Genomic DNA, 24,830 nt, shown 5'->3' with positions numbered 1-24,830 from the left:
AGGGGCGGTAGTGAGGTCGGCTGCCCGAACCTGTACAAGTCTTGTGCGCGGTCAAACTTCAATTCATAGTCGTTTACGCGGCAGCAGCCCATAGAAGTTGATGGGCAGCCGCTCCCTTTACGGTGTTGAGCTGACGCATCTCACAAACATATTGCCATGAGAAATATGAAGCCGTGAAACTAACCTACAATTCACGAAATTGCATCGATTCTTTGAGGACTGATCACGTACCGCAGGACTGAGTATGAGCAGAGAGTTGGCTAAGGTGAAGGGGAACGGAGTGGGCATGAAGAGCACCGATAGTAGCTGCAGGGCTTGAGCTGACCCCTGCAGGAAGGCGAAGACTACGTATGTCTTCAGTCGGTCGGGGTCTGAAAGGATCGTCTATTGAGAGCTAAGCGATTCCGAGCCCACTCCTGTCAGGTAAGGCATTGACGACGCCGAGAAGCCCCAGCAGTCCATTGTATATCCCGCTGTAGAGATCCATCGTGTAAGCTTGAGCGAGGCCCACACCAACATGCGCTGCAGTCAAGGATTGAACAGCTCTCCTGAAAATCCCATCAAAGCTTGAACGGTCATTACTCCATAGCTGCTCACAAGAGGAACCACGCCCGTGAATTGTCTCGCTGCGTTGGCTCGACCTCACATTCAGGAGCTACTGAGGTCTGAGTCACTGGCGGGGGCATGGCGCGAATGAGGCTTGCGGGAGGAGGAAGTGGTGGCGCCATCGCCACCATCACACCTGATCGCTACACGTGTCTTAACTTGAGACTATCAACGAGTATCTTCTTGTAAGCTAGTTGGTGAGGACAACCCGGTCAGGAGAGCTCCGGGTCGAGGATTTATGGACCCGTTGAAACGTAAGTTTCCGTTCTTCGGACTCACCTGCTGGAGCGGCTACGCGAGTCGCCGACAAGATGCCCTGTAGGATCATCGTTGTGGATGTGGCGAGGTCCACGAAGCCTTGATCCGTTTCTTCCTCGCAAGAGTCCTGCTGAACTGTTGTTAACGTCGATGCTGGTATGAATGCGAGAAAGTCGCAAGTGTCCTTCGGCCGGGCTCGGCAGTTATCCGGCCCTCCGCACTCAAGTGGTCCCGCGTCGAGAAAATCCAACATATTCCCTATCGAGATGGCAAGAGCGACATTGACGAACTCCAACGCAAGAAGGGCAACCGAGTGGATAAAAAGTCAGCTATGACAAAGCGTTTCTAAGCTTCAATACAATAGACATAATAGCGAAAGCCATGGCACGGAAAACCACTGACGCACTCTGCATGGTGCGATCATCCTCTTCAGCCTTAGTCGGACGAGTTGTCGTCCAAACTGAGCAGCAAATGGGTATGACTGCCGAGGAACTTGAGTCTGTCCACATAATCCGGAAGGGGTTCTACTAAATCGTGAACCTCGGACGAGACATTTTCGAACCCGAATGAAGACACTTCAACTCTGGGTTTCCCTCCTGGAGCGAACTCCTGAGGGTCCCAGTCGATTTCGAGACGCCATTCGATAGTGTCATGCTCTCCGCCTTGGTCGAAGTTCAGCCAATGACAGTTGCAGTCGGCTCGAACAGGAGGCAGCCTTCCCCTCAAAGCTGGGAAGCCTACCAAACCTTCATGCGGCACCGCCATAGACATGTGCTGTGCGTTCTTCCCAGTAGCAATAATGGTAGTACGGACAACTCCCGTCTCCAACGTGACGGGTCTTTCCGCACGAACAACAAAGTCGTTCCATTCGCCGTGGTGCTCGACCTTGACTCGGGTCATGTCCTTGAGAACAGACTGCAAAGGAAAGTAGTACGGCGCGCCATTGCCGTAGATAGCCTCAGTATTCTTCACACTCCACAGCTTTTTCGTCGACTTAAAGACATCGCCTGTGAGTGGCTCGAGATGGTTGATGTCATATGGACTGATGTAGAGGTATGCCTCATGTGTGTCCACATGGTTGACATGAAAAGTAAACAGCCGTTTGGGCCTGTCAGGGCTGTAGGGGAATAAGTAGCTTCCTCCCAGAACAACGGTAGCCGCTATTGCTATCAGGAAGCCTGCTATCAGCGCCCTCTCGATCTGCAATGTCCCACCAATTCTGCGAGCGAGTGCGAATGGTATGTCTCCCATAGCGGAGATACAGAGGATAATAGGCGCGAACACGAATAACCCAACCAGAATTTCGGGCGGCACCACGGTACCGCTGCGAGCACAAAGAGGAACCTAGCAACAACCGTCTCGATAGTTATCCCGCGGGCTCTCACCAGCAAATCAAAAGCAGCAGGCATGAGCTGTAGTGTGACGATTATCGGGATTGTGTACCCTGCTACGAACGACATGAAATACCTCCCAGTGTACACATATCTGCATCCAACAATATGGTGACCGTCACGTGTATCGAGATGTACTACATCAGAGGGAATGTGCACCATAGGAAGGATAAGTAGCTCGATGTTGGTACTAAAAATGTGATTCCCAGGCAGAGAATAGCCGCTACGAGGCGGCAAGTCCAGAATATATCGCCTGGAGAGCTCTGAGCAGAGTTACCAAATTTCACGACCAGGGAATAATGTCCATCACTACCTCGTCACTTTTTCCAGCAATACGTCGTTTGGCAAAGAGGTACCCAGCGACAGCCGGGAACAGAAAAAGCGGGACTGTTAGCCAAGTATGGTTCTGGTACGCTAGTCTATATCCCCTCGGGATGAGGAACATGGCTATCAAGCCGTAGCCTAGTGATCCGCACAGCTCCGCGAAGAAGAAGGCTCCGATCAGCCATGGTCTTGGGGAGAGCTGAAGGGAGAGTGCCAGTTCATGAGCGCAGCTGAGCTATTACCGTCAGATTAGATAAGGATAGCATGAGCACGATGATCGCAGAAGTGATGTGCAAGGCCCATGCTACTCTGGTAGAGTAGACAACGAACCATCTACCGAGCACGTCGAAATACACCCCTGGCAATTGGGCGTCCACGGGCTTCTCTACTCCTTCACTCGTCATCAATGCCAACAAATCAAGGATTGTCTCGCCGTATCTTTGCATCGATTGAACGGATGCATGGGCGAAATCGTCAATACTGGTATGGTAAACATATTGGTTGCCGATGGTGGCGAAGTCCAAGCCTGGCACCAAGAGCCCCTGCTTCTCGAGGATGAAGTCGCGGTATACGCGATAGTCGGTGTCGCCTGGTACTACTCCCGCCTGGAAGACACTATGAATGAAACTGCTGCCAGCTGGTCGCTTCGCAGCCCTCTTGTATTGAGACACAAGCGAATGACTGCCAACCTGATCACCACACAAGCCTAAACCCTAAGATCAAACAGACCCGTCTTACTTGGAATAACACCTCCCGTCCATGGCCCCCGTTACACTCTAGATTAACGATAGCGCATACATCGCGAGCCCATTTGCTATTCCTAGCAAAGCCATGGGCGGCATGCATGAGGGTTTCCTCAGCTCCATTGAAGTTGACAATGAGATCGATCTCACTATCAGCCATGAGGTTCCGGGCCTTGAATACCCGCATGACCTCGATAAGTAGACCAACTTGCATAACGTTATCGCTGATTCCAGGGGCAGCCAAGGCAGAATCGTAGTGAGCACCAGCAAGAACTGCGCACCGACGACCTTTGGTCCGCTCCTTCTTCGAGTTCAGCCGAAATGCGATATTGGTAATATTACGGTAGTTTCCTATGACACCACCGAGAAACGACATGTAGAAAGAGCCATTCGAGTGGAAGTTGTCGATTTGGAGATCTTTCTTGGAAAACCCAATACTATCTACTTCTTTCAGGATAGCTTGCGGAGCGCAGACCTCGGCCGCGTGTGTGCCAGATTCGCGGTTCTGAAAAGTAATCACAGCTTCCAGAAACCACTTATATCACGTCTTGATTACACTGCAAGTACGTGACTGAGTAACCCTAGTCTCGATCGCATAGTGAAAGCACCCTCGCGAGTTCGCCTCTCGAATTCTCAAACCTACCACCTACTCCGCAAGCTTCCAGTTCCTGGACAACCTTCACAGCACGTTGCGCTGAAAATTCCGTCTCGGGAAGCTCTGTGTTTTCGAACTCCTCGCCCCCGATTGCCACCCAGTGTGCCTAACAGACCACGCTTTCCAGCGCCCCATGCTGATCCGTGTTAGAACCGGTTATTCAACATTTGATGAAAAACAATATCGGCTCACTAGGGAAATCCTGTACTTACCCCGACAACGAGGGCAATTAAGAGACAGCAGTAGGAAACGAACCAGGAACCTAAAACTCGTATCAGCTCTTCAGTGTGAAATCCAGTTGAGCCCACCTGGAAATCTCGGCCCGCCATGCTTGATACTCTTGATGGTAACAACTCGATGATTCTCCTCGCTTCGTCCGGTCGTCATGAATATCACAAATTACTGTGAGACTTACTAAGTATTAATAACACGCAGAGCTTGGGTCATTTTCGCTCGCCTGCAGGAGATCTTGTGGAGTTGTAGAGGAACCCGACATCTCTGTGTTGGTTTTTGCTCGCTCTCTGAACTCAGTAAGAGCTCGTCGAACTTCGCGGGATGGCACACGCTCAGTAAGAGGGCGAAATCTCGAGCTCTAGAACTACGTAACCATGCGTGCACGCCACTTGGGAGCGTTACGTTTCTTTGTGCTGGAATACCTCGGAGTGTGTATAGTGAGAAGCGGGTCTCGGAGGAATCGATGAAGAGACGCATTGAGCTTAGGAACGGCTCAGCACTCTTCGCACCTCCAAAGCCAAAATCAGTTTGAATCCACTGTTAGCATCTCCCTGTTGTCGATCCGCAATGACAGCCGTCGTTACTACGACAGCCCCGCGTGGTCCAACTGCCCAAGCACCATCACTAACACCACTGCAGCAGGAGATCTTGAGGTAATACACAGAGGTTGAGTTTCTACTAGGGGAGGGGAGGGATACCATCCGTACACGGGAGACTCCGACGTCAAGTATATGCTATGCATGTGCTTGCTTGCGCTAGTATTGGCATTCGTGAAATCTGGTATGGAATAGTCCTATTCGGTCACTTGGACTCAGTTGGGATTTCTTCAAAGATGTGAATGATGACCGGACGCAGGAAGAGCTGAAGAAGCTGCATGAAAATGAGGATGAACTCGGGTACTAGGAGCTGAGGTTGCCTGAGCTCTTCTCCATCGCGGCCTTTTCGATGCCATAGTCTTGCGAGCAGGTTCGACCATGTGCCGCTGAGGTTTGAGAATTTTGAGGAGTACAACGACGTTTTCTACCCTCTATTCCTCCGTGAAACCAAGTCGCAGCTCGATAGAGCTCGTCATATGGAGCGAGGAGAGACTGAGAAGTAGAGTGGCATTCCTTTGTTACTCAGCAAAGGACTCAACCATCGTGGATGTTCGAGATTGATCCTCTTATGCAGATTCTCTCACCTCACCTTCCGGATTATCAATGAGCGAATAGGTTTCGTTCGTCTCGAACTAATACGGATGTCCATGGTAGGCTGATTGAAAGCTGCGAGCGAATCGTATTATGCCCGACTCAGGCATCGAGAGAACAGTACGGTGGCTCGGACTTAGTCCTGATGTCGAGTTTAGAGGATCCCCTCGAGGACAATCCAGTACACGCCTTAGCGTAGGCGTCGTGTCCTGATCACATACCGTGTTTATGGTCTGTTGTTTCTAGATACGTGGAAAGCTTCGTCGATGGTCGACTATCGCTGCGTTTAAGGTGGGGAGGCGAATGTCACAGTCGTTGTGTTACTTGAGTGTTTTCAGACTGGATCTGCAAACAGGTCATACAAGTGACAGACACATGTTGGAGTTCCGGGAACGGAGCAAGCGGATTGCCTCAGCTATCGCTGAGAATGCCGACTGGTATATTACGAAGGTAGGTGGCCGGCCTCGTGGGGCGACAGAGAATCTTGCCTCTCAGATCACGTCCATGTCTACCATTCATCGTGAATACCAAGCCATGCAGGCTCTCAGGAGATCGCCTCTACTCAAGTGGGTGCTAAATGATATCGAGGTGGAGGAAGGCCAGTGCGATGTCAGCCCGAAGGCGGAGCAACGTAGTATGGGGGAGGTGCTCATATCTCTCGTGCATGAAGTATCCGGCAGAAATATTCTTGTCATTGCGATTGTCTACAGCATGTTTGTTTAGCCTCTGCTAAGAAGCGTCGGAAGGCAGCTGAAGTAGCTAAGCCTGCAACACGGAAGCAACGTCGACTGAAAATGCCGCCTGGACTGAAGACTACCATTGAGGGAAAGTAGTTGGGGTTGTGGGGAAGCTCCCGCGCTGGAGTCTTGCCTTGAGAGGAATCGATCGTGTTTTATTATGCAAATATTTTAGATACAACGACTCACAGCGGCATGCTATCATGGAAGCTACTAAGAGTGAAGGGCTCACGCTGATTCAGGTGGGGCGTTCGTTGAGAGGTCAACACTTGTTCAGTTGGTGTAAGGTCTGTGCATTTTGATCTGGGCATTTTCAGGGTCCTCCGGGTACCGGAAAAACTACTACTATCGTTGGTATCCTCTCTGCCATTCTCAACTCGGATGATGCAGAAGAAGCGGAGGAGACAGACCCGTCTGAGGTTGGGTAGCGGTTGTTATGGTAAACAAACATTTGCTTGGACTCAGGCGTCGACCGCGCTCCCGCGTGAAATCATCGACGATGGAGGAGAGCTCAGTAGTAGCGATATTGAAGACGATGCTGAGGTAATGTGTATGTTTCGAGAGAAGCATCTGGACATCGGCTCAAACGCTCAACCCCATAGGAATGTTAGGGATAGTCGTATTGCTTGTCAGTTCGAGAAGCAGCTAGCGAAGCGGCGCAAACGCAATTTGGAGGAAATCCGAAAGGTTGAGATGAAGTGGGCGTACAAGGGCTTCAAGAGCTGGCAAGAGACAGGTATTACTAGGGCGGGCGTACGAGGCAAAAAGTCCTCGTAGTGTCACCACCTACCATTGATACGTGAAATTACATCGAATATAGCGGACAGGTTTTCCAAGTAATCGCGCGCACTCGGGAATATTCCTTTGATTAGTGTGGGAAAACGTGCCGCGTACATATGTACTTGTGAATTTTTGGTAAGATAATGAAGGTTGTTACATGCTCCTACTCCGTGTTGGAATTACCATAGTGCGGCGAGAAATTTTCTGAGCTTAGCTGAGGAAAATAAGCATACGTTCTAACACTGTAATCGGCTGTTGAAATCCGACGACTGCTGCGGAACTACTTCGTCTGTCAGCACCAAAGAGGCTCTATCCACCCCAGCCGAACAACCCTAAGGACGCCTATCCTGAAGATCCTGTGATGAGGTTATTCAAGGAGAACACGTCGAATGCCAAGCCGAAGCGTAAGGCACATGAGCTCGTGTTAATTCATCTTCGTTGTGCAGGTAAGGTCCTTGTATGTGCACCCAGTAATGCTGCTATTGATGAAATTGTGAGAAGAGTAACGTCAACGGGAATATACGGCAGAGGTGAAATACACACCTTCACAGAATCTGTTCCCAGTGCCCTTCAGACGGAACGTTATACACTCCTTATGTCGTCCGTCTTGGTCCCAATCTGCATCCTTCGCTTCAGCAGTAAGCGAATCGATGCTCGCGTTGGAGAATTAGCTCAGTGTGGTGTAGGTATTCTCTGGAATCGATCATGGCTACTAGACGTAAGGCAACTTCGGGGGGAGCCGCGACCAACAAGGAGGATACTTATAGGTACTACAGCCTGGTAGGTTTTCACTCGGACGGCTCGTCCTCAGGCACCGCGTATCGATTCTAAACGAAGCTGTGATCGTCTGCGCTACTCTCTCCGTTAGTGGCGGCAGAGATTTACTGAGTTACCCTGGCAGCTTCGATACCGTGGTGGTTGATGAGGCTAGTCAGGGCGTTGAAATGGGTAAGGCCTCGCTCGGGTGAATGTGAAGAATGTTCTCAGGGACACTGATTCCTCTCCAAATGGGTTGCCAACGTATGGTGCTGGTCGGAGATCCCAAGCAGCTACCCGCCACAGTATTCTCTGCCACAGCTGAGCGATTCGGCTACGGCAAAAGTCTTTTCCAGCGTTTGCAACAGTCGGACTTCCAAGTAGATTCTATGATTAACTCTGCAGATGTTATTGACCAATCTGCATCAGGTGAACTTGCTGAGTACGCAGTTCCGTATGCATCCTGCCATCGCGGAGTTCCCTTCGAACGAGTTCTACGATGGTGGCGTTAAGAACGCTGAGAATATCATGGAGCTCGTGGGAGATCAGCCATGGTCTCATATACCGGTAGGCGCACAGTTGCAGTAGTTGATACGATGACTCCCGATTGGTCAGATATTCGGTCCTGTGTCGTTCTTCAATGTCCCTGGTCAAGAGGAGAAGTCTTACACATCTCTTACTAACGAAGCCGAGGCTAACTTCATCATCCACATTTTCAAGATGTTGCAAGTTTGCTGGCCTAAGGAACCATGGCGGGAAAAGTTAGCAGTCATATCCCCTTACGCTGAGCAGGTTGGCGCTCCCTCTTAGGGGCTTCTACAGTGTACTTCTAGGTGCGCCTTATTCGGCAAAAGTTCAGGCAACTATACAACATGGTCGAAAGCAAGGTGTGTCCAGTGGAAGTGAACACAGTCGATGGCTTCCAGGGCAGGGAAAAGGATTGTGTTGTGGTATCAACGGTAAGCGCTTTCTCTGATGTTTCTCGTGGTGACACCTCGTTGAATTGCTGATAGGTGCGTGCCGATCCTGATGCAACTTCGGTCGGTTTCGTTCGAGATGTTAGACGAATGAATGTTAGTCTCACCAGAGGAAGGACGAACCTATGGGTCTGCGGTACGTCTACCGAGCTCGTATCACCTTCGAGGAGAGGTGGATGGGTGTGAAAGTTTGTGTGTCAGGGCATCAGCGGATGTTGTCAAATAATCCTCACTGGAAAAGCTTCATTGTTAAGCAGCAGAAGGCGAAGCGGCTCTTCAACGTAAAGTTTGCTCATAGTATCAATTTCGCTTCGGTTTTTCACACATGTCTCACCCTTAGCGGGGTCTCAGCGGGACGGAATCAAGTTGTTTTTCAGGTTACGCCAGGCAACGTCGATGGGTTCTTGCGGAACTGGATGTGGGCTTACTTCGTCCGTAACAAGAAGAACGGCAAGGTCATGAAGTACCGTCCGGAAGCAGCTGAGTTCCTAGCCGGTGATACTGGAAACTTGCGATCTTGCTTTTCCCTTCCACAACTGCTTACAGATGAACACCTCAAGAAGGGTGCTGCCGGGAGCGCAAGTGCTGCGGACATACTGCAGAAATCCGAGGGCGGTGCTTTCAAGCTGAGTGCGTCGGAAATCACTGCACTGTAGGGACTGGGGTACAATTGACGGTGCTGTGGTTATGGTTGGTGTAGGTACGAGAAGTCTGCGATTGCAGCTAAGGCTAAGGCATTGGAAAAGGATGTTGGCAAGGACATTGAAGAGGTTTGCCGCTGCTCCCAGGGGAAGCCACGAGACGCTTTGTGTTCAGGTTGCGTCCCTTGATAGTCCTCTGGAGGGAGTATCGCCAGCGGCGACCTCTCCTGCAATCGATGCTGATATGGTAGTGTGAATTCGTGACGTGTTCACTGGTCACGGGAAACTCTCTTTTCCTCTTGTTAGCTGGCGGAGGGATCTGATTCCAAGGCTCATTCGAAGTCTAATACTGTCCCTGACGATTAACGTTTCTATCAGGACTCGCTCTCTTGTGTTGAAGTTCGTCACAGACTGTATGGAATGTTCGCGGATAACACCAGCTTGTAAATTCCGAGCTGATGTGGTTTGAGTCGGAACTAGCGAAGTCTGCCTGCTGCTGCTCTGGCTGATAGTGGTCACGGGGGAGGGGATACTCGCCGTTATATAGCTAACGATTCGTGCGTGCGATCCAGTGTTCTTTATTATCGATGGACCACGGCCTACTGAGTGAGGATTCGACAACATCGAGTGCAGGGAGTGGGGCTGTCACTATTTTATCTAAGGAACAACGGGAAGGACTCGATTGCGCTATACTAGGATACCTTATGTGAGATTGGAATCGTGTAGTGCTATTATAAATCTGCAATCTCAGGGAGTATTACCCTAAAGTAGGGCTGCAATTCAGCATAGCGAGCGGTGCTGAGGATCCAGTCAAGTTCAGAGGCTTGCTCCAAGAAAAATGGATATGCGCGGCTAAGCTCACGAGCAGAATTCTGGATTTGGAAACTGCACTTGAGGAGATCCCAACAGCAAAGAGGGGTGATCAGTCTCTTTTCTCTTTTGAACACTGTCCGATCTGCCAGGTCGGTTCAACGCCCTATCTCAGACAGAGCTTAGGCTACCCTCCGGGCCTTGTTGCGGCAGAGTCCATCTGTCTGAGCGGCCCGTTGTGACGTGTATGGAAGCCCTCCCATCATGCCCAGCTGTGATTGCTATTGGCCGAGTGAGAGCTCTCTCGGTATATCGGCTATCGTCGTTAACATATGTTGTTTCAGTGTGATGGAGTGGTGTCAGTCTATGAAGCCAATGAGAAGCGAGTCCTTGACGAGCTCCGAGACCATTCGCATGGAGTGACTGATCTCTCTTTTAACTCTGATGGTGGGGTCTTCTCCATCATTTGCATTTGGCCGACCCGTCCGTTAGGTTCGCTCCTGGCTACGGCAGCTAAGGATGGAACAGTAAAGTTGTGGGACTGCGTTTCCTTCAGGGGCGCCTGGAGGTGTCTGAGGACCTTGGTTGTAGATCTAGAAGACCGCATGATTGTAAGACATCCTATATTGCCCACTGCTACCAGTTTGTATTGCAGATGTGTCGGTTCGCGCTCGATTCGTCCTTGCTAACGTTGTCATTAGGAGGTAGCCTCCAACTGTGGGATACTGATAGTGGTAGTAATAATTCCAAGCGCGAAAGTGCATCTTCATGTTGGTTGTTATGGATCTTCGGTGATACTAGACGGTTCGATTGTCTTTCGTTTTGTCAGGACAATGCTCGTCGGGGGTGGTCATGGACTTGCCGAGCAGACTGGGCTCGTTGGCTCTTGCTTTTGATGCCGGGGTAATGTGGGCTCCCTGCCATTAGCGTGTGAAGTCATCCATGAACTACTCTCCTTGATCAGTGGATTGCCGTTGGCGTCAACGGTTGCCTGACTGGGTTCTCAGCACTTGAGGATTCCGATCAGCGACGTAGCATCTCATTGCCACCAACAGTCGGCGAAGGTCAAACAGTCACACTGAATGCGGTGAGGTTACCGTCTCTCGATAACGGTTATTAAGCTTCAGTCAATGGTAGACTTCTTCTTGTCCAGGACATACTACGAATACAAATAGTGCAACGGCCAAGTGCGGGCTCCAGCGAACCCCCTCTTGCTTTCACGTGCTCAAAGGATGCATCAGTGAGATGCGCAATGGCTATTTGCTGCTCTATCATCCGCTGGAGGGTCGTGTGATGCAGATACGACTGTGGGACCTCAGTACGCTGAACGTGCTGGCGAGCTATGATGGCCATGCTGGGGCGTGCCGTTGTGTCACACCGCTGGGACACTGGCAAGTCTCCGAGGACGCGTGGCTGCAATTTCTCGGCCGCTGAGGTGGTTGTCTCTTCAGGCACTTCTATAGCATTGGCGAAGATTCGGACTGCATCGGACACATATGGAGTGTAGAATTCGCAGAGTCTGGAGGCCGTATATCGACTAGAACGACTTTCCGAGGTCAGCTGACGGAAAACGGTGAGCGATACGAAGCTTCTCATCTTGATGAGTGTAGCGAACGCGTGTCAAAACGTGCGCGGTTCAATCCTCTCGGCAATCTCTCTTGACCATCTTCATTATCACGCATTTCTTACGGTGCTGGAATCACCCTAGCCGCCCGTTTGCACAAGGGGGTTCGTTAGAAGATCTCGTTAGATTTCACATGCGATTTGATCTAACTCAGACCAGATCGCATCGGAAATCACTGAGACGGGTTCGCTTTTGGCAGGTACATCAGCGGGGCAAGAGCCGCATAGAGTCTCGACCAGCCTGAGGTATCTACCCCGCTGCGCAGTTCTGAGTCGAGATTCACTAATAGTAGCTGCGAGCGGCGGTACGCTCTTGACATGGAAATGTGTCGCTGTCAATCACGATCGCCGTGATACGAAGAAATAATGACCCCTAAGACGCATGTCCAATAAGAGGAGCAATCTCCCTAAGCCTTCTTCTCCTTGTTTGAGTCACTCTGGTGTTGTGATAAAACATTTCGGAATATCGGGGAGATAATTCCGTCTGTGACCAAGCCTGACGGATTTTACTTGTCGGTGATTATGGCCATCCTGAGGAGGTGTTCACTTGATACTCGACCGTATGCTGAGTACACTGGCCTAAATGGCCTCGCATTATGTAGCTTGTGAGATTGGGTCGCAGGGTGTTTCCCGCGCACTATCTACTGAGTTGTGAGAACTCACGATCGAACACTAGGCTTAGTACACTGCAAAGAGTTTGAAGCGACGTATTGATACATAGTACCCTCACGTGTATGTTACTGCTGAAAAAAATACGATACGGCCAGGTTTCGACAATGGAACGCACAAGCAGAATGCTCACTCCGTGCAACGAATCTTTCAAAACGAGTTGTAAATCGTTGGGCTCAAAGTGTCAGGGGTAGGTTGAAGCAGTCAGATCCTCACGATCCGGTGAATATGCTATTTCGGAGGTGTTGGTGGAGTTCATGAGAAATGCTGTCTGTTCAATCTCCTCCAAATGACGCTTTACTCTCATGTTAGTTCACTGAGGTTCGACATCTTCGCGCAATGTCTGCGGTGGACTCCAATGACCTACTGGCTGGAAGGAAGAAGAACTTCGCTTCGTCGCTGAGTGTTTCCTATGCGAATGTGAAGCCCTTGACGATGATTCGAGCCAAAGGACAATACATGTGAGAGACCGACTCTCTTTCTCTAGAGCGTTCTGTCATGGCTCAACACCGCCGTTAAACAGCTCGGCTCGTTCAAGTCACCCGACTGCTTCCAAGTCTCATCATTTCGTGATGTAGGTACGACGACAAAGGACAGAAATACCTCGACTGCAGAAACAATGTTCCGCATATTGGCCATTGTGACGACCGAGTTGTCGGGGCTGTTTCTGAGATGATTGCCACTATAAGTCCGTATCACCTGCTGCTTTCGATCAGAATACCTGATGTTTGTGGAGATTTTGTCGACGTCAGTTCTGAGATTAGGCACGAATACGAGATACTTGCATCCCGTGAGGCAAGAGCTTGCGCAGGAGCTCCTCAAAAAGTTTCCGGCACCACTCAATAAAGTGTTTTTGGTCAACTCGGGGAGCGAAGCCAATGACCTGGCGCTTAGACTGGCCAGAGCCTACACTAAGAACGCCCGAGTTGTAGCTGTTGAGAGGGGGTAAGATCGGGTTATTGTTCAATTTCGGTGCGGCAAAGATTAGCGTCCTACTTTCACTTCAATCTTGACACTGTCCGTCGACCTGATCGGTTGGCCCATTCAACGGTCCGACGCATCTCCTAGCTGTTGTTCGGAACTGTCGTCATACCGTACGTCAGGTACCACGGCACAACATCTCTAACTATCTCCGTCTCTGCATACAAACTCCGCAAGTTCAAGCAAGGTTCTTCAACGCCCCAGCCCGACTGGGTCTCGATAATTCCCTGTCCCTCGAAACCGAAAGCTGCTGCGGAAAGTCTCCTGATGCTGGAGCAAGAGGCGAGAAGAGATGACCAGGGGTTGTGTGCATTCATTTGTGAAAGTGGTATGAGCGTCGCTGGAGTTGTGCTGCCACCAGATGGTTACATGAGAGAAGCATATGAGACAGTCAGAAAGCACGGTGGGGTATGCATAGCCGACGAAGTCCAAGTGAGCTTATTCCTCGGCCCGGCTCGTATGGAGGCCAAAGCTTTAGGTTGGTCTTGGACGTATGGGCACTCATTTCTGGGGTTTCGAGCAGCAGGGAGTTGTTCCAGACATCGTCACCATTGGGAAGCCGCTCGGGAACGGATTCCCGGTGGCGGCAGTCGTCACGACTGCGAATATCTCCGCAGCATTTGACGATGAAGGTGTGGAGTACTTCAGTACTTTTGGAGGGAACACTGTGAGGTGGGAGATTGACATCGCATATCCTTGCGGACAGAGTCTTTCACGCAGTTGTGCTGCAGCTCTTGCCGTCCTGCGAGCTATTGATGAGGACAACCTTCAAGGCCATGCACGCTATGTTGGAGAAGTTCTCAAAGGAGAGCTTCGCCGGGCTGCTCGAGAGTGCCCACATATTGGTGAAGTTCGTGGCAGCGGTTTGTTCGTTGGAGTAGAAATTGTGGAGGGCTCATCCACTGAAAATCCAGCGCCCCTTTCCAGTCGTATCGCCTCTCAATTGGTTGCGAGGCTCCTGCTCGACCATTCTATGTTAACAAGTAGGTCGGCATATTGGTGCTCCTGATCTATCTAATATTCGTGCGTCATCCGGTTTGTTTCAGCCCTCGACGGGCCTGGAGATGGTGTACTCGTCATTAAGCCTCCGATGTGTTTCACGGAGGAGAATGCTCGGGAACTCGTCCATGCTGTAGTCGATGTAATCTAATTCCGAGCGTCTTCCGAGTGTTTCACCTTGAAGAGTCCAATTCAATGCCACTTCCAAATCATGGTAAACGCGTGTTTCCCCTCTGGCTCAGGTGTTGAGGAGGATAGACATGGAAGACGGCCGAAGCACATATCAACATATACCCACCTAACCGCATCAAAGCATCATATGGTTGTTGACACCATACGCTCGTCTGGTGTCGTCAGTTGCTCAATTGCTGATGATGTGTTGGTTTTTAGACGCAGAAGAGTGTATGTGTGGGAATATTATCCGTGACAAACAACAAGTCGACTTTTTTATTGACTTTCTAACAATTTGGTTATAGTGTCTTTGAGTCGACACCTCCGCCACCCAACGTTTTCCTGAGACTAATCTGTCGACTCGATTTTTCTTCCCGCCGAGTTATTGTGTTGACCATTTTAGTGCCTTAATGATGAACAACAGCCAACCGCCAAACCTCGTTGAGCGATGGTATGCCGAAGATTCAGGCAAGGTCACAATGGTCTATCGCGATTGGAATGATGGGTCACGCCGATTCGCAGAATACTCGGTATAGTGTTAGGAGCGTGTCATTTTTGCTGTTTCCTAAGGAAAATTTCCTATTCACATTCTGATAATCCATGTGAATACATATGACGAGATTCCCGGTGAGTATATCCTACGTATTGACCCCTCCCAGTGATTCACTGAAATTAAAACTCAAATAACAACCGGTGAATGATTACATAGTTGCGTAATAAGTCGTATATCAAATGATCACACTGGTACTCAAACGTCATAATCGCATATCACAACTTAACTGCGACCCGAGACATCAGAACCTCCTATCACGACTGCGACTCCTCGACCGGAGTCGGCCCGCATTACGTCCCCCACCTCCAGTGGCTGCCCCTGTGGGAGCAAGATTGGAAGGTATACTGTTGCTCATAGAGCCGACGCCATAAGCCCCCATCGCTGAGCCGTAAGACGGAGCCGCGCCGCATTTGCGGCAGACAACCCTCGAGGCGAAGTTCATGTCACCACAAGCCGGGCAGTCCCAATCACCTAAAGAACGAGTGGGGTACTACACCAGTTGCCGGAACAGTATATTTCACCTTCTCTCCTCCCCGATTTTCCTTTTCCTCCCGCACCCCACCAGCCGGGCCATCCACCATAAGCAGCTGCCATAGTAGCAGAAGGATCCGCTGATCCATCGGGACCTATATCATGCACCAACTATGCCTCCCCTCATGCAAACCCGAGGGGACACCTTCTTACCTGCAGATCCAGAGTAAGCTCCCATCATAGGCCAGTAGGCAGCAGCCACAGCGGCGAGGTACTCCGGACTGGACGGATCGGGAGGTGGAGCACCCTTAGCTGCATAGCAGCTACGGCAATACTCATTCCTCGCGAACTGATGATCTCCACACGTGTTGCAGAACCTACCATATCAAGACGTTAGTTTTTGGTGAACCATCGGATGGGCTCGAATAAAACATCCATTGATAGACCCGAAAACGGATTCCCAATTTCATACAGTGAGCAGGACTTACCAGTCGCCTTCTCTGACTTCCTGTTTACTTCCGCCACCTTTTTTGGGCCAACCTGAGAAACGGCAGTTATAGCAGAATTGCAAACTCCACTACTATAACATAGAGTACGTATTAAAGCACTACTGATGTATTCAAATTCACGACCTTTTAATTGAAGAACGCATTACTGCCACTAAGTCGGCACTGGTGAAGAACCAAACAAACTTGGGGTCGAACAGAGGGGAAACGACCCACCCATTTGGCCCGTGCTGGCCCCTCCCCAACCCCCGCTGTAACCGGAAAAGGTCTGTTCTCCATGATTCTCTCCCGCCTGCCCAGTACCAGCCCCATTGCCAGTTGCCGAGGTTGTTTCACGACCACCGCCCTTCCCACCATAATAACCGTCACCCCAGGCCCCTCCACCACCACCACCGTAGCCTACGTTTTCGGTATAAGGGTCGCTGTAGCCTGCTGGCATCGGCATCTGTTGTTGAGGCATGGAGTATGCATCAGGTCCTGATGACGGCATCCCTTGGCCAGGCGGGCCCATCATGGAAGGAGGGTCGGTCGGATAGTATGGTGGTTGCATTATTGGATCTGTCGAGGGCGAAACGAACTGAAATTCGTAAAATGCAAACCCACAAATCAGAGCAGAGAGAGTATAAAGCAACAACTCACCGTAGACAGCACGAATGGTCCTGAGGGCGGATAGTGCTGAGCTACGAAGGTCAAGAGCAATGCCAAGCGCTGCAGTTGAGGTGAATCCCGGTCCGGGACCCAGTTCCGCTACAGTTGATTGAGCAACAAAAACGCGCGCAATCGATAAAGCGCACGCCATGACAATCGATTTGCCGCGCTCTATTGCTCTATTGGCTTGGAATTGGCACTACAGAGTCAGCAGTGCGCTCCTCGAGCATGATGTCCACTGTACGGTAACTTGTCGCTCGTGCTCTCCTGCTGTGAGTGGATAGTTTTGTTGAAAATTTGCACCAGGAGGGTGTAAGGGGCGTCCATGTTTGTGAGCCCGTCGACGGTGTGTAACCAATCGCCCTGCCAACATGCAGTTGATCCTGCAGGGAGGCACCGCCTGGAGCTTTGCTTTCTCTCTTCTGATTCCATCAGTCTCCTCAGGAGTGCCGTTTCACTATATGACAATGATACGAACCAGACTCGGCAATCCCCAGACGATTTTAGTGGACCGAATCAAGGCATTTCAGAAGAGCGATAAGGCCAACAGGTATTTCGCGATGGTGACTCTTCAGGACGGCTCTGGTAGCTCATTCTGTTCCCTAATAATTCCGTTTGTTCCTCGTGGCTTTCGAACCGAGCCGCGACTAACCACTCTATCGTTTGTACGGCTTCTCAATCAGGCACTGTGCTGACTGTGGCGAGCTGGGTCCGACCTATATTTGCACTGATTTTGGAACGTTCGTGTGTACAGAATGTGCGGGGATTCAGTAATGCAGCTGCTGTGGTTGGCACTAATATCTCGTTATGCGGTTTGTCTTAGTCGGGAGTTGACCCATAAAGTGAAGGGAATCTCCGTCTCCAAATGGACCCAGCAAGAGGTCGAGCATCTGGAGGCTCACGGGAATACAGTAGCAGCTTATAATCCAACTTACTTCCATTACCAAATTGTCATTTCAGAGAGATCGCGAGATTTACATGGCAAATTATCGTCCGGGAATCGACTTGGCGGAACCCAACAACCAGGACCGACAACGTTTGAGAGAATTCATGAAGCTCAAATACGTTGACAAGAGGTGGTCGCGTTTTCATACTTCTGGTCGGCACAGTTCTTCGGTCATTCCTTTGTCTTTCAGGTGGGCAGCGTCTCAATCAGATCGTGCGGTACGGGCAACTGTGGTTGATCGCACCACCGGGTCCCGACAGGGCTCGGTCACTGCCTCCCATACTTCACAACCGGGTAGGAGCGATAGGCCTCGAGACTGGCACCTGCGTTATATGGGTTCATCAGATTTGATCGATACGACGACCGCGGTGGATAACGCGGAGCGGAGTTCCATGAAAACGAAGCATCACAAACCAAGGAAAAATTCAAGTAGTGGACGGTCGGATAGAGTCTCGAAACTCCATCGGTCTCAGCGCCTAAGGCAGAACCAGCAGCTACCAGTGGGGACTTGCTCGATGATGACTGGGGCTTCCAAAGTGCCGGAAGCAGTGCTGCCCAGCAGACAGGATCGTCGAAGCACGGTGCACCCGATGAGCTACTGGTAGTAGAGACGGGACATTTCTCGCGTTGTGGACAGTCGAAATAGGGATGGTTTGTTGTAGTATGTGCCTCAGTCGTTCTCGCCCGCTCCGGTAAAGCAAGTCCCACAATCTTCTCCAACTCCTGTGCCCAACGTGAGGAAGAGTTGGTAACGTCTTCCTACCTGGCTCTGTTTCTCCAGATGCAAACGACAAGCACGATGCCTGTTATGCAACAGCCTAGCCCAGTGACTCAGGTGTATCAGGTGAGGGAGCTGCGATCGGGCGATGTCCTCATCCTTCATACCTTAGCCACAGACAGTTCCGATCACTTCGAGTGTGTCCCCCAGCTCTATGATGTCTGCGGACTATTCGCAGGCTGCCACTACGACTTTCGATGGAGATTTGGGCGCTTCTATTCGTATGCAATGTACGTCTTTACTCAACTCTCTCCGACAACTGCATACGGTGGATCCTGCGAAGTCTGAGACGGCGAAGCGGTTCATCGAGGACTCACTGCGGGGACTAGGAATAGAGTGGATGTCTGGGGTAAGTCAGCCTTACACCGATCAGGTCACTTCCTTTTCTTTAGTCTTACAGCAGCGCTCCGTTGCCAACAGCTTCTACGGCATCGGTATATGGTGCGGTTGGATATCCTGTGTCAAGCAATCCATCTGTTGCATCAACGGGTATGCATTGTGCATCTTGACTCCTGCTCATCTTACATGTGTAGGTCATATAAGATCGAACTCCAACCCGTTCGATGCAATGGAGTCTACCTCACGGGCTATGCCACCACAGGTGCCGTCTCTGTCGGGAATTGAAGCTCGCGGTGACGATTGGATCTTCAGGTGTCGGTGCCCAGAACTGGCTCGATCGACCGCAAGGACAACAACCCGTTTGGAGAGATCGCCGCCTGGCCTCAGAGTTCTTTGCGCGGGAAATCGGCAGGGGCGACTGTTGGAATTGACGGCATCACTCCCAGGATGAATGTACCACCTTCAGCGCAGCAGCCTATTTCTCCTGGTGGTATGAGCAACTTGCTCGGAGGACTGAGCCCTGCTAGCACCTTCCAGCCTTCGTATTCGAATGGTCTCCCGGTTAATTCCCAACAGACGAGAGAGGAACCATTCGTCTGGCAATGACGAGCCAGCGATCATGCGACTTTTTATAATGCTTGCCATACGACAATTGATGCGCGTCTCTCATAGCATATGTAGTATCAACATTCGCAAAATACATTTCCCATTCCTTCGATGTTACGTTTAGTTCTCGATATTCCCATAGCTTGTCACTATTTTTGCTGACTAACGCAACTGAAGAGAGAGTGTCTGTGAAGTCGTATTCTAGTTGTATATTTGTTTCCTCCAATATGCCGCAGAACGAGCATATTGAGGAGCATCGTAAGCGGTTCGGCCGCAGATTAGATTACGAAGAGCGGAAGCGGAAGAAGGGTGAGGCACGCGTCTATCATCAGGCGGTAGTCTAGTCTCGACTGCTTCCTGTTTGCATAGTCGCGCTCAGCTCACGAGAGGTCCCCTGATCAGATGCTCGTGCCGTCCACAAACAGTCGAAGACTGCGCAGAAGCTTAGAGGTATCAAGGCCAAGCTTTTCCACAAGAAGAGGTGATTCTCTTCGTGACCACGGTGGTGCTCATTCGGATAATAATTACAGGTATGCCGAGAAGGCGACTATGCGTAAGACCATCAAGAAGCACCAGGAGAAGGAAGGAAAGGAGAAGGCACCCGAGGACAGCGTTCCTCAGGGAGCCGTTCCTGGTTACTTGTTGGATAGGGAAGGTGAGAAAGGCATCAATATCGGTCGAGACGATATTTCTCTATCAGGCGTGAATAGAACCAAAGTTCTGTCCAATATGGTGAAGCAAAAGAGAGCGGAGAAAGCGGGCAAGTGGCAGGTTCCTGTGCCTAAAGTCAAGGCCATGACAGAGGATGAGATGTAGGAGTCTTTCGTTAACCAATAAGCTCTGTTGGCTTGAAAAGTTCCATCGCTCGACGACCGCAGACACAGTTTCACTGAAGTTGGTTTCTGTCAGGTTCAAGATCCTGCGATCTGGTAAGAGAAAGAAGAAGGCGTGGAAGCGCGTCGTAAGTTTACGGGCATCAGTGTCAGCTCGCTGGGCGGACTTATCGCTGGATTACACCGCCTTCAACTGTTAGGTCAACAAGATCTGTTTTGTTGGTGAAGACTTCACTCGTAAGCCCCCGAAGTATGAGCGTTTCATTCGGCCATCCAGTCTGCGTTTCAAGAAGGCGCATGTTACCCATCCAGAGTTGAAAACAACCTTCTGCTTGGTGAGTATACTTGCTGTTACTTATATGGCTCCCACGGTTTGCGCCATTGGAGTACTCTGTCTCATCCTCATCCTCGCAGGATATCGTGTCTGTGAAGAAGAATCCTCAGTCGGAGCTATATTCGTCCCTCGGTGTCATCACCAAGGGTACGATCATTGAAGTGAACGTCAGTGATCTCGGACTTGTCACGCAAACTGGCAAGGTTGTTTGGGCCAAGTAATATATAATCACAATAAGACTCTTCTATCGGCCATCCCTTGAGAGAGTCCGGCACTACCTTTGTTTCCCAGGTACGCACAAGTAACCAACAATCCGGAGTTGGACGGCTGCATCAATGCAGTACTCCTGGTGTAAACTATCACTCTGCTCTGTCAAGATGCGTTACGTTATAATCCTACGTTACTAAACCGCCGGTTTCCCCAGGGGGAGTTCTTGTGTCAGTAGAGTGTGGTTAACTCGGGACTAGGGCGAAATAAACCCAGGATATGGTTGATTGATGTGGGGTGTCCCTATACATGTCCACATCTCGTTCTAGTTGGGAAAGACATTTTGATGTTTGCTTTGATTCTTCAGTGTACCTTTCTAATTTGTAATATTTCTGTTATGATAGCTTGCTCTTATAGGGCTGATGCCGTATTATTATTATTATACATGTCCACATTAATGGTGTTATGAACATTGCATGCCTGGGGGCTTTTACAACTCACACTTCATGCGCTTCACATACTACCATTTCCGAGCAGTTAGAGCAATCGAAATGTGTAGATCACAAAACGTGTGTACATGAATATGTTGGGCGTAACGTCTGTCTCTGCAACTCTTTAGAAAACACAATATTCGCGTCAAAAACGACAGAATATTTGATCGTGGCTAAAATGCGGGGGTTAGCGGACTAACTGAATAACTCGTGCTACTATCTAAGTTTCGTGCTTTCTTCCACCAGACGTTCCGTTTACACAAGAATAATATTTATCGAGAAATTATTTTTTGCGCACATCATGGACATGTAGTCACAATCATCTCCCTGCGACGACTGCAAGAAGGACAGACTCAATTTGCTGCAAAAAAACAATAAGAATGGAACCCGGACTGACTCGCAAAACATGCAAATTCTCAGTACTTCTTCCAATTTTGATATTCGCAACCCAGCCCGTGCGGTGAGGTCGTTTTCCTCGTCGATGCGCTCTTCAACTTCCTGGATCTCCCTGAGCAGCCAGGTGAAACTTGGGCCGAAGAGAATCGACGTGAAAAACGTGGGAGGGAATACCTCAGAATGGGATTAATAACATTCTGTGTTCTTTTCTGTTCTCCGTGGAGTGCTGCTCGAGCCTCTTTGAATTCTTCTTTCGCAGCTTCGAGGTCTCTGTCCATCAGAGCTATATCCTGGTGGATCAGCTCCATTGATTTCCCGAGTGGTGCGCATCTGGGGTACTTCAGATTGCCGATAGTTAGCTCGATTACAAGTTACGCGCCACAGATCTTCTGTATGAGATCCTGCAATAGAGGGAGTTTGTCGACGCTGCTGCTCTGCGGTCGTTCATCCCATTGTTTGTTCGCTACACCCGTTACAGCCATGGGTACTGAAGACGGAATATTAACGCAACCGCGCCTCGATAAATATGGTCTCCAACAACGTACGCTCACCTTCGGCTTGAACCTCGGTGCGCCTCCTACGCAGCTTGCCCATACGAATGTTACTCGTGCCTTCTGCGTCATGCAACTCTGAAAGTCCCATTGCACTCGAACAATGTTATGGTCGGGTATTCGTCGGCGAATTCAAGGCAGATATGATTCGTAGACTACCCGAATCATCAACGCCTGCCTTTTGGTCTTTTTGAATCTCTAAAATATCGCGAACTAACTTTCCATGATCCTCGGGACGACCCTCCAGGTTATTGTCGATATGACCAGTGGACGATGGGCGTACGCTTACGTCAAATTGAATCTGATTAAGCCTATCACATGTTTCTGAGAACGAGGATGGGATCACTTCGTCGTCGTCATCAGTCACTCGTCATCGTCGTCGTTTCCAGTCGTCGTCTGCATCGACCTCGCCATCCCTGATCACGGTTGGTGGTGGGAGCTTGGCGCCCTCTGGCTCTGCCGTGACCTAACGGGCAGAGCAAGTGGCACCAATGGATGTTGGGAGCGGCGAAAATGCTTGGCGTAGTAATAATGACGAAGATGGCTGAAGACTGAGGATATGAGTCCTTGATTCCGCGCAATGGCACATAAGACTTTGGTGCATACCTCCCGCTCAGGCGCAGACGTCTTGATCTGAGGTGGACGCCGCGACGCGGTCCTGGGGCGCTCTTGTATGGTTGTCATCATAGTTTCCAAACGAAGTGCCTGATAATAGACAGACGGATTGCTGCCTCAAAATTGCTGACAAATAATCCCAGTGACTAGTTTCCTAGATCAGCCACATCGGACCTCCTCGTTCTCGGACACCGCGAGGTTTGAGTCGCTCTGATCAGTAAGTTTTTCGTGGAATGCCTGCTGAGAACATCGGAGTATAACGAACCGCCCAGACGAAAAGGTTTAGTCAAAGACCAAAACGCTCCACGATGGAGAACATCGGAGTATAACGAACCGCCCAGACGAAAAGGTTTAGTCAAAGACCAAAACGCTCCACGATGGGTTCGAACCACCGACCTTGTGGTTAACAGCCACACGCTCTGCCTACTGAGCTAGCGGAGCCGATACACATAAAACCAAGTCGAAGGTAGATTTTGGTAAAGCGAGCAAGTCACCTCTTGTTTGCTCTTTTCTCTTCTGTCTGTACCTCTTCTTAACTCGGCCTGCTCTTCTCGAACTCGATCGGATCGTTGTCTAGCCTCGATTGCTTCGCGTTCAGCCTATGCAGTGATTTGTGATCATATTAGTTGAAAGTGCATACGCAGTACTGTACCGCGTATCGTATCGCCGGTTAAGAAGGTTAAGAGTCTTAGAGCTGACGCGTTCTACCTCTGCCCTGTGTCTCGCTTCCTCCTGCTCTTGCTTAAGCTTCTCTGTTTCTTGCTCAACCCGGCGCCTCATAGCCGCTTCTTCCTCTCGACGCTCTTTGATCGCGGCTTCGCGCTGCTCAGACTCTTCATTATCTGTCTCGCGCTCTTATCCGAACGGCGAGCACACGTTGCATCACGTTGAGCGTCTGGTTCAGTAACATTTTCCATGTCAGTCCTGTCTTTCACCATGCCTGATTTTCTCTCTACCTGCCATGAACCAGAATAGAGGCGTTATCGCCAGCAATCATGTTAACAGAGCCTCTCGGCATCGCTTGAGTGGCCTTTTCATTCGCAGGTGCGTGATCTCAAGCGATGATCAGCGCGAACGCCTCATCACGCCTATGTGGATCAGGCGAGTTTACGTATACATTGCAATAACGAATGAAAAGAGACATCCGAACAAGGCCGGAGTGTTTGGCAGAAATTTCTCCTCACCTCAATATCCCCTTGCAGTACGACACTCGAACGGGCGCCAGATTTCGCGGAGAGAGTAAGGATGCCACCAGCTTTCACCCTGAAGCAAAAGGTCTCATTAGCGGGGTAGAGCCTCCCCTAGGTTTGAAGTACCAACCCCGGGACCAACCAACTCACTTGTCGACAGCCATGCTGCTCCTGGAAGCAGCCTTAGTAGCGGCTTCATGAACTCGAACGAGGAAACCCGTTAGTCCTCTCTGGCTCAGAGCCCGTTACTGAAAGTCTAGTTGGAGAGGACGGCAATAAGCCTCGGGTTCTCCGTAGATCGATGAAAGTAACGGAATTGGAGGCTCACCTATTTTCGACGGGTTAACGTCAATCGCCTCGGCACTGAGATCAAGTGCGTGAGCCACACAGGAGATCCACTTCGACAAGAACTCTACTTTTTGCTGTTTAGTCTGGTGTATCGAAGACAACGAGTACAACTAGTGTTTGAGGACAGTCACTACCGTTATTGTCTTGTGATCGAGCTCATCCTCGTTGAACAAACCTTGACCGAAGCCAGTGACATTCTGCACTTCGATGAAGATATCATGGAGAAAACGAAAGGGAGGCTTCGCAAGATACCTAACAGACTGTTACTAACAGTGACTTCGGGAATCCAATGCACTGATTGGCGTTCATGATTGAATGACGCTCTCACTTATCAGCCATCTTCGGCCTCTTTATCAGAGTTCCGAGGGAATGCTGAGTGTTCACTATCCATTGCGGAGTGGCTTGGTCAGACATCACAGAATCGATGAAAGGAAGAGACACAGTTCCGAACTACAAGTGCGGATGATCGCATCATC

At 50.2% G+C, this 24,830-nt stretch overlaps 9 protein-coding genes across 9 annotated transcripts; 5 read left to right on the top strand and 4 right to left on the bottom strand.

The window, feature by feature from the left end:
• Nucleotides 1–1,201: 1,201 nt before the first annotated feature.
• Pmar_PMAR008764 (conserved hypothetical protein) lies at nucleotides 1,202–4,388 on the bottom strand. Its single transcript, XM_002777783.1, has 9 exons — nucleotides 4,286–4,388; nucleotides 4,190–4,239; nucleotides 3,973–4,083; nucleotides 3,318–3,827; nucleotides 2,822–3,268; nucleotides 2,569–2,778; nucleotides 2,397–2,518; nucleotides 2,250–2,349; nucleotides 1,202–2,208 (listed from the first exon to the last, which is right to left on the bottom strand). The coding sequence occupies exons 1-9, from the start codon at nucleotides 4,362–4,364 to the stop codon at nucleotides 1,300–1,302; spliced, it is 2,538 nt and encodes an 845-aa protein (XP_002777829.1). The 5' UTR covers nucleotides 4,365–4,388; the 3' UTR covers nucleotides 1,202–1,299.
• A 168-nt stretch (nucleotides 4,389–4,556) lies between these two features.
• On the bottom strand, nucleotides 4,557–4,748 carry Pmar_PMAR008763 (hypothetical protein; the record flags this gene model as incomplete). Its single annotated transcript, XM_002777782.1, has 1 exon — nucleotides 4,557–4,748. A coding segment is annotated over one exon (192 nt), but the record flags the coding sequence as incomplete, so codon positions are not given.
• A 5-nt stretch (nucleotides 4,749–4,753) lies between these two features.
• Nucleotides 4,754–9,655, top strand: Pmar_PMAR008762 (splicing endonuclease positive effector sen1, putative; the record flags this gene model as incomplete). The annotated part of the gene is made up of 29 exons (XM_002777781.1): nucleotides 4,754–4,864; nucleotides 5,027–5,107; nucleotides 5,178–5,306; nucleotides 5,382–5,457; nucleotides 5,505–5,593; nucleotides 5,645–5,689; nucleotides 5,737–5,848; nucleotides 5,894–6,029; nucleotides 6,122–6,227; nucleotides 6,311–6,377; nucleotides 6,453–6,554; nucleotides 6,601–6,678; nucleotides 6,769–6,871; nucleotides 7,212–7,319; nucleotides 7,362–7,445; nucleotides 7,490–7,553; nucleotides 7,602–7,682; nucleotides 7,727–7,863; nucleotides 7,903–8,051; nucleotides 8,101–8,238; nucleotides 8,287–8,463; nucleotides 8,505–8,630; nucleotides 8,685–8,784; nucleotides 8,850–8,929; nucleotides 9,026–9,143; nucleotides 9,195–9,300; nucleotides 9,349–9,418; nucleotides 9,465–9,536; nucleotides 9,596–9,655. Exons 1-29 carry the CDS (start codon nucleotides 4,779–4,781, stop codon nucleotides 9,653–9,655), a joined length of 2,880 nt encoding a protein of 959 aa, XP_002777827.1. The 5' UTR covers nucleotides 4,754–4,778.
• A 596-nt stretch (nucleotides 9,656–10,251) lies between these two features.
• Pmar_PMAR008761 (hypothetical protein) lies at nucleotides 10,252–10,546 on the top strand (the record flags this gene model as incomplete). Its single annotated transcript, XM_002777780.1, has 2 exons — nucleotides 10,252–10,391; nucleotides 10,444–10,546. Coding segments are annotated over 2 exons (243 nt in total), but the record flags the coding sequence as incomplete, so codon positions are not given.
• Nucleotides 10,547–12,730: 2,184 nt separating this feature from the next.
• On the top strand, nucleotides 12,731–14,522 carry Pmar_PMAR008760 (ornithine aminotransferase, putative; the record flags this gene model as incomplete). Its single annotated transcript, XM_002777779.1, has 7 exons — nucleotides 12,731–12,852; nucleotides 12,970–13,079; nucleotides 13,156–13,336; nucleotides 13,495–13,804; nucleotides 13,851–14,044; nucleotides 14,093–14,355; nucleotides 14,419–14,522. 7 exons carry the CDS (start codon nucleotides 12,731–12,733, stop codon nucleotides 14,520–14,522), a joined length of 1,284 nt encoding a protein of 427 aa, XP_002777825.1.
• A 795-nt stretch (nucleotides 14,523–15,317) lies between these two features.
• Pmar_PMAR008759 (Eggshell protein 2A precursor, putative) lies at nucleotides 15,318–16,532 on the bottom strand (the record flags this gene model as incomplete). The annotated part of the gene is made up of 6 exons (XM_002777778.1): nucleotides 15,318–15,346; nucleotides 15,399–15,566; nucleotides 15,617–15,721; nucleotides 15,780–15,889; nucleotides 16,055–16,106; nucleotides 16,289–16,532. The coding sequence occupies 6 exons, from the start codon at nucleotides 16,530–16,532 to the stop codon at nucleotides 15,318–15,320; spliced, it is 708 nt and encodes a 235-aa protein (XP_002777824.1).
• Nucleotides 16,533–17,187: 655 nt separating this feature from the next.
• Pmar_PMAR008758 (Stromal membrane-associated protein, putative) lies at nucleotides 17,188–19,492 on the top strand (the record flags this gene model as incomplete). Its single annotated transcript, XM_002777777.1, has 12 exons — nucleotides 17,188–17,270; nucleotides 17,404–17,490; nucleotides 17,544–17,631; nucleotides 17,681–17,796; nucleotides 17,857–17,960; nucleotides 18,012–18,095; nucleotides 18,140–18,267; nucleotides 18,448–18,510; nucleotides 18,623–18,793; nucleotides 18,837–18,933; nucleotides 18,978–19,045; nucleotides 19,096–19,492. The coding sequence occupies 12 exons, from the start codon at nucleotides 17,188–17,190 to the stop codon at nucleotides 19,387–19,389; spliced, it is 1,383 nt and encodes a 460-aa protein (XP_002777823.1). The 3' UTR covers nucleotides 19,390–19,492.
• A 110-nt stretch (nucleotides 19,493–19,602) lies between these two features.
• On the top strand, nucleotides 19,603–20,978 carry Pmar_PMAR008757 (conserved protein, COG SSU ribosomal protein S8E, putative). Its single transcript, XM_002777776.1, has 8 exons — nucleotides 19,603–19,698; nucleotides 19,792–19,870; nucleotides 19,920–20,044; nucleotides 20,090–20,201; nucleotides 20,299–20,350; nucleotides 20,423–20,557; nucleotides 20,637–20,773; nucleotides 20,848–20,978. Exons 1-8 carry the CDS (start codon nucleotides 19,617–19,619, stop codon nucleotides 20,909–20,911), a joined length of 786 nt encoding a protein of 261 aa, XP_002777822.1. The 5' UTR covers nucleotides 19,603–19,616; the 3' UTR covers nucleotides 20,912–20,978.
• Nucleotides 20,979–22,571: 1,593 nt separating this feature from the next.
• On the bottom strand, nucleotides 22,572–24,768 carry Pmar_PMAR008755 (conserved hypothetical protein; the record flags this gene model as incomplete). The annotated part of the gene is made up of 11 exons (XM_002777775.1): nucleotides 22,572–22,667; nucleotides 22,808–22,906; nucleotides 22,991–23,053; nucleotides 23,311–23,415; nucleotides 23,525–23,670; nucleotides 23,703–23,772; nucleotides 24,001–24,079; nucleotides 24,157–24,208; nucleotides 24,335–24,437; nucleotides 24,489–24,606; nucleotides 24,683–24,768. The coding sequence occupies 11 exons, from the start codon at nucleotides 24,766–24,768 to the stop codon at nucleotides 22,572–22,574; spliced, it is 1,017 nt and encodes a 338-aa protein (XP_002777821.1).
• Nucleotides 24,769–24,830: the final 62 nt, after the last annotated feature.

This window comes from Perkinsus marinus (assembly GCF_000006405.1).
Source record: "Perkinsus marinus ATCC 50983 genomic scaffold scf_1104296951054, whole genome shotgun sequence".
Classification (NCBI taxonomy): domain Eukaryota; phylum Perkinsozoa; order Perkinsida; family Perkinsidae; genus Perkinsus; species Perkinsus marinus.
The sequence above is the reverse complement of the archived record's forward strand: the minus strand, read 5'-3'. Positions and strand labels throughout refer to the sequence as shown.

Bases quoted from the DNA above. Each gene is read 5' to 3' on its own strand.
- Pmar_PMAR008757 (XM_002777776.1), top strand. From the start codon at position 19,617: ATGCCGCAGAACGAGCATATTGAGGAGCATCGTAAGCGGTTCGGCCGC. The intron at 19,699-19,791 runs GTGAGGCACGCG...TCCCCTGATCAG, and splicing joins AGAGCGGAAGCGGAAGAAGG to ATGCTCGTGCCGTCCACAAA. The intron at 20,351-20,422 runs GTAAGTTTACGG...TTCAACTGTTAG, and splicing joins AGAAGGCGTGGAAGCGCGTC to GTCAACAAGATCTGTTTTGT.
- Pmar_PMAR008764 (XM_002777783.1), bottom strand. From the start codon at position 4,364: ATGACGACCGGACGAAGCGAGGAGAATCATCGAGTTGTTACCATCAAG. The intron at 2,519-2,568 runs GTAGTGATGGAC...AACTCTGCTCAG, and splicing joins TTGCTGGAAAAAGTGACGAG to AGCTCTCCAGGCGATATATT. The intron at 2,209-2,249 runs GTGAGAGCCCGC...GGTTGTTGCTAG, and splicing joins CTGCTGCTTTTGATTTGCTG to GTTCCTCTTTGTGCTCGCAG.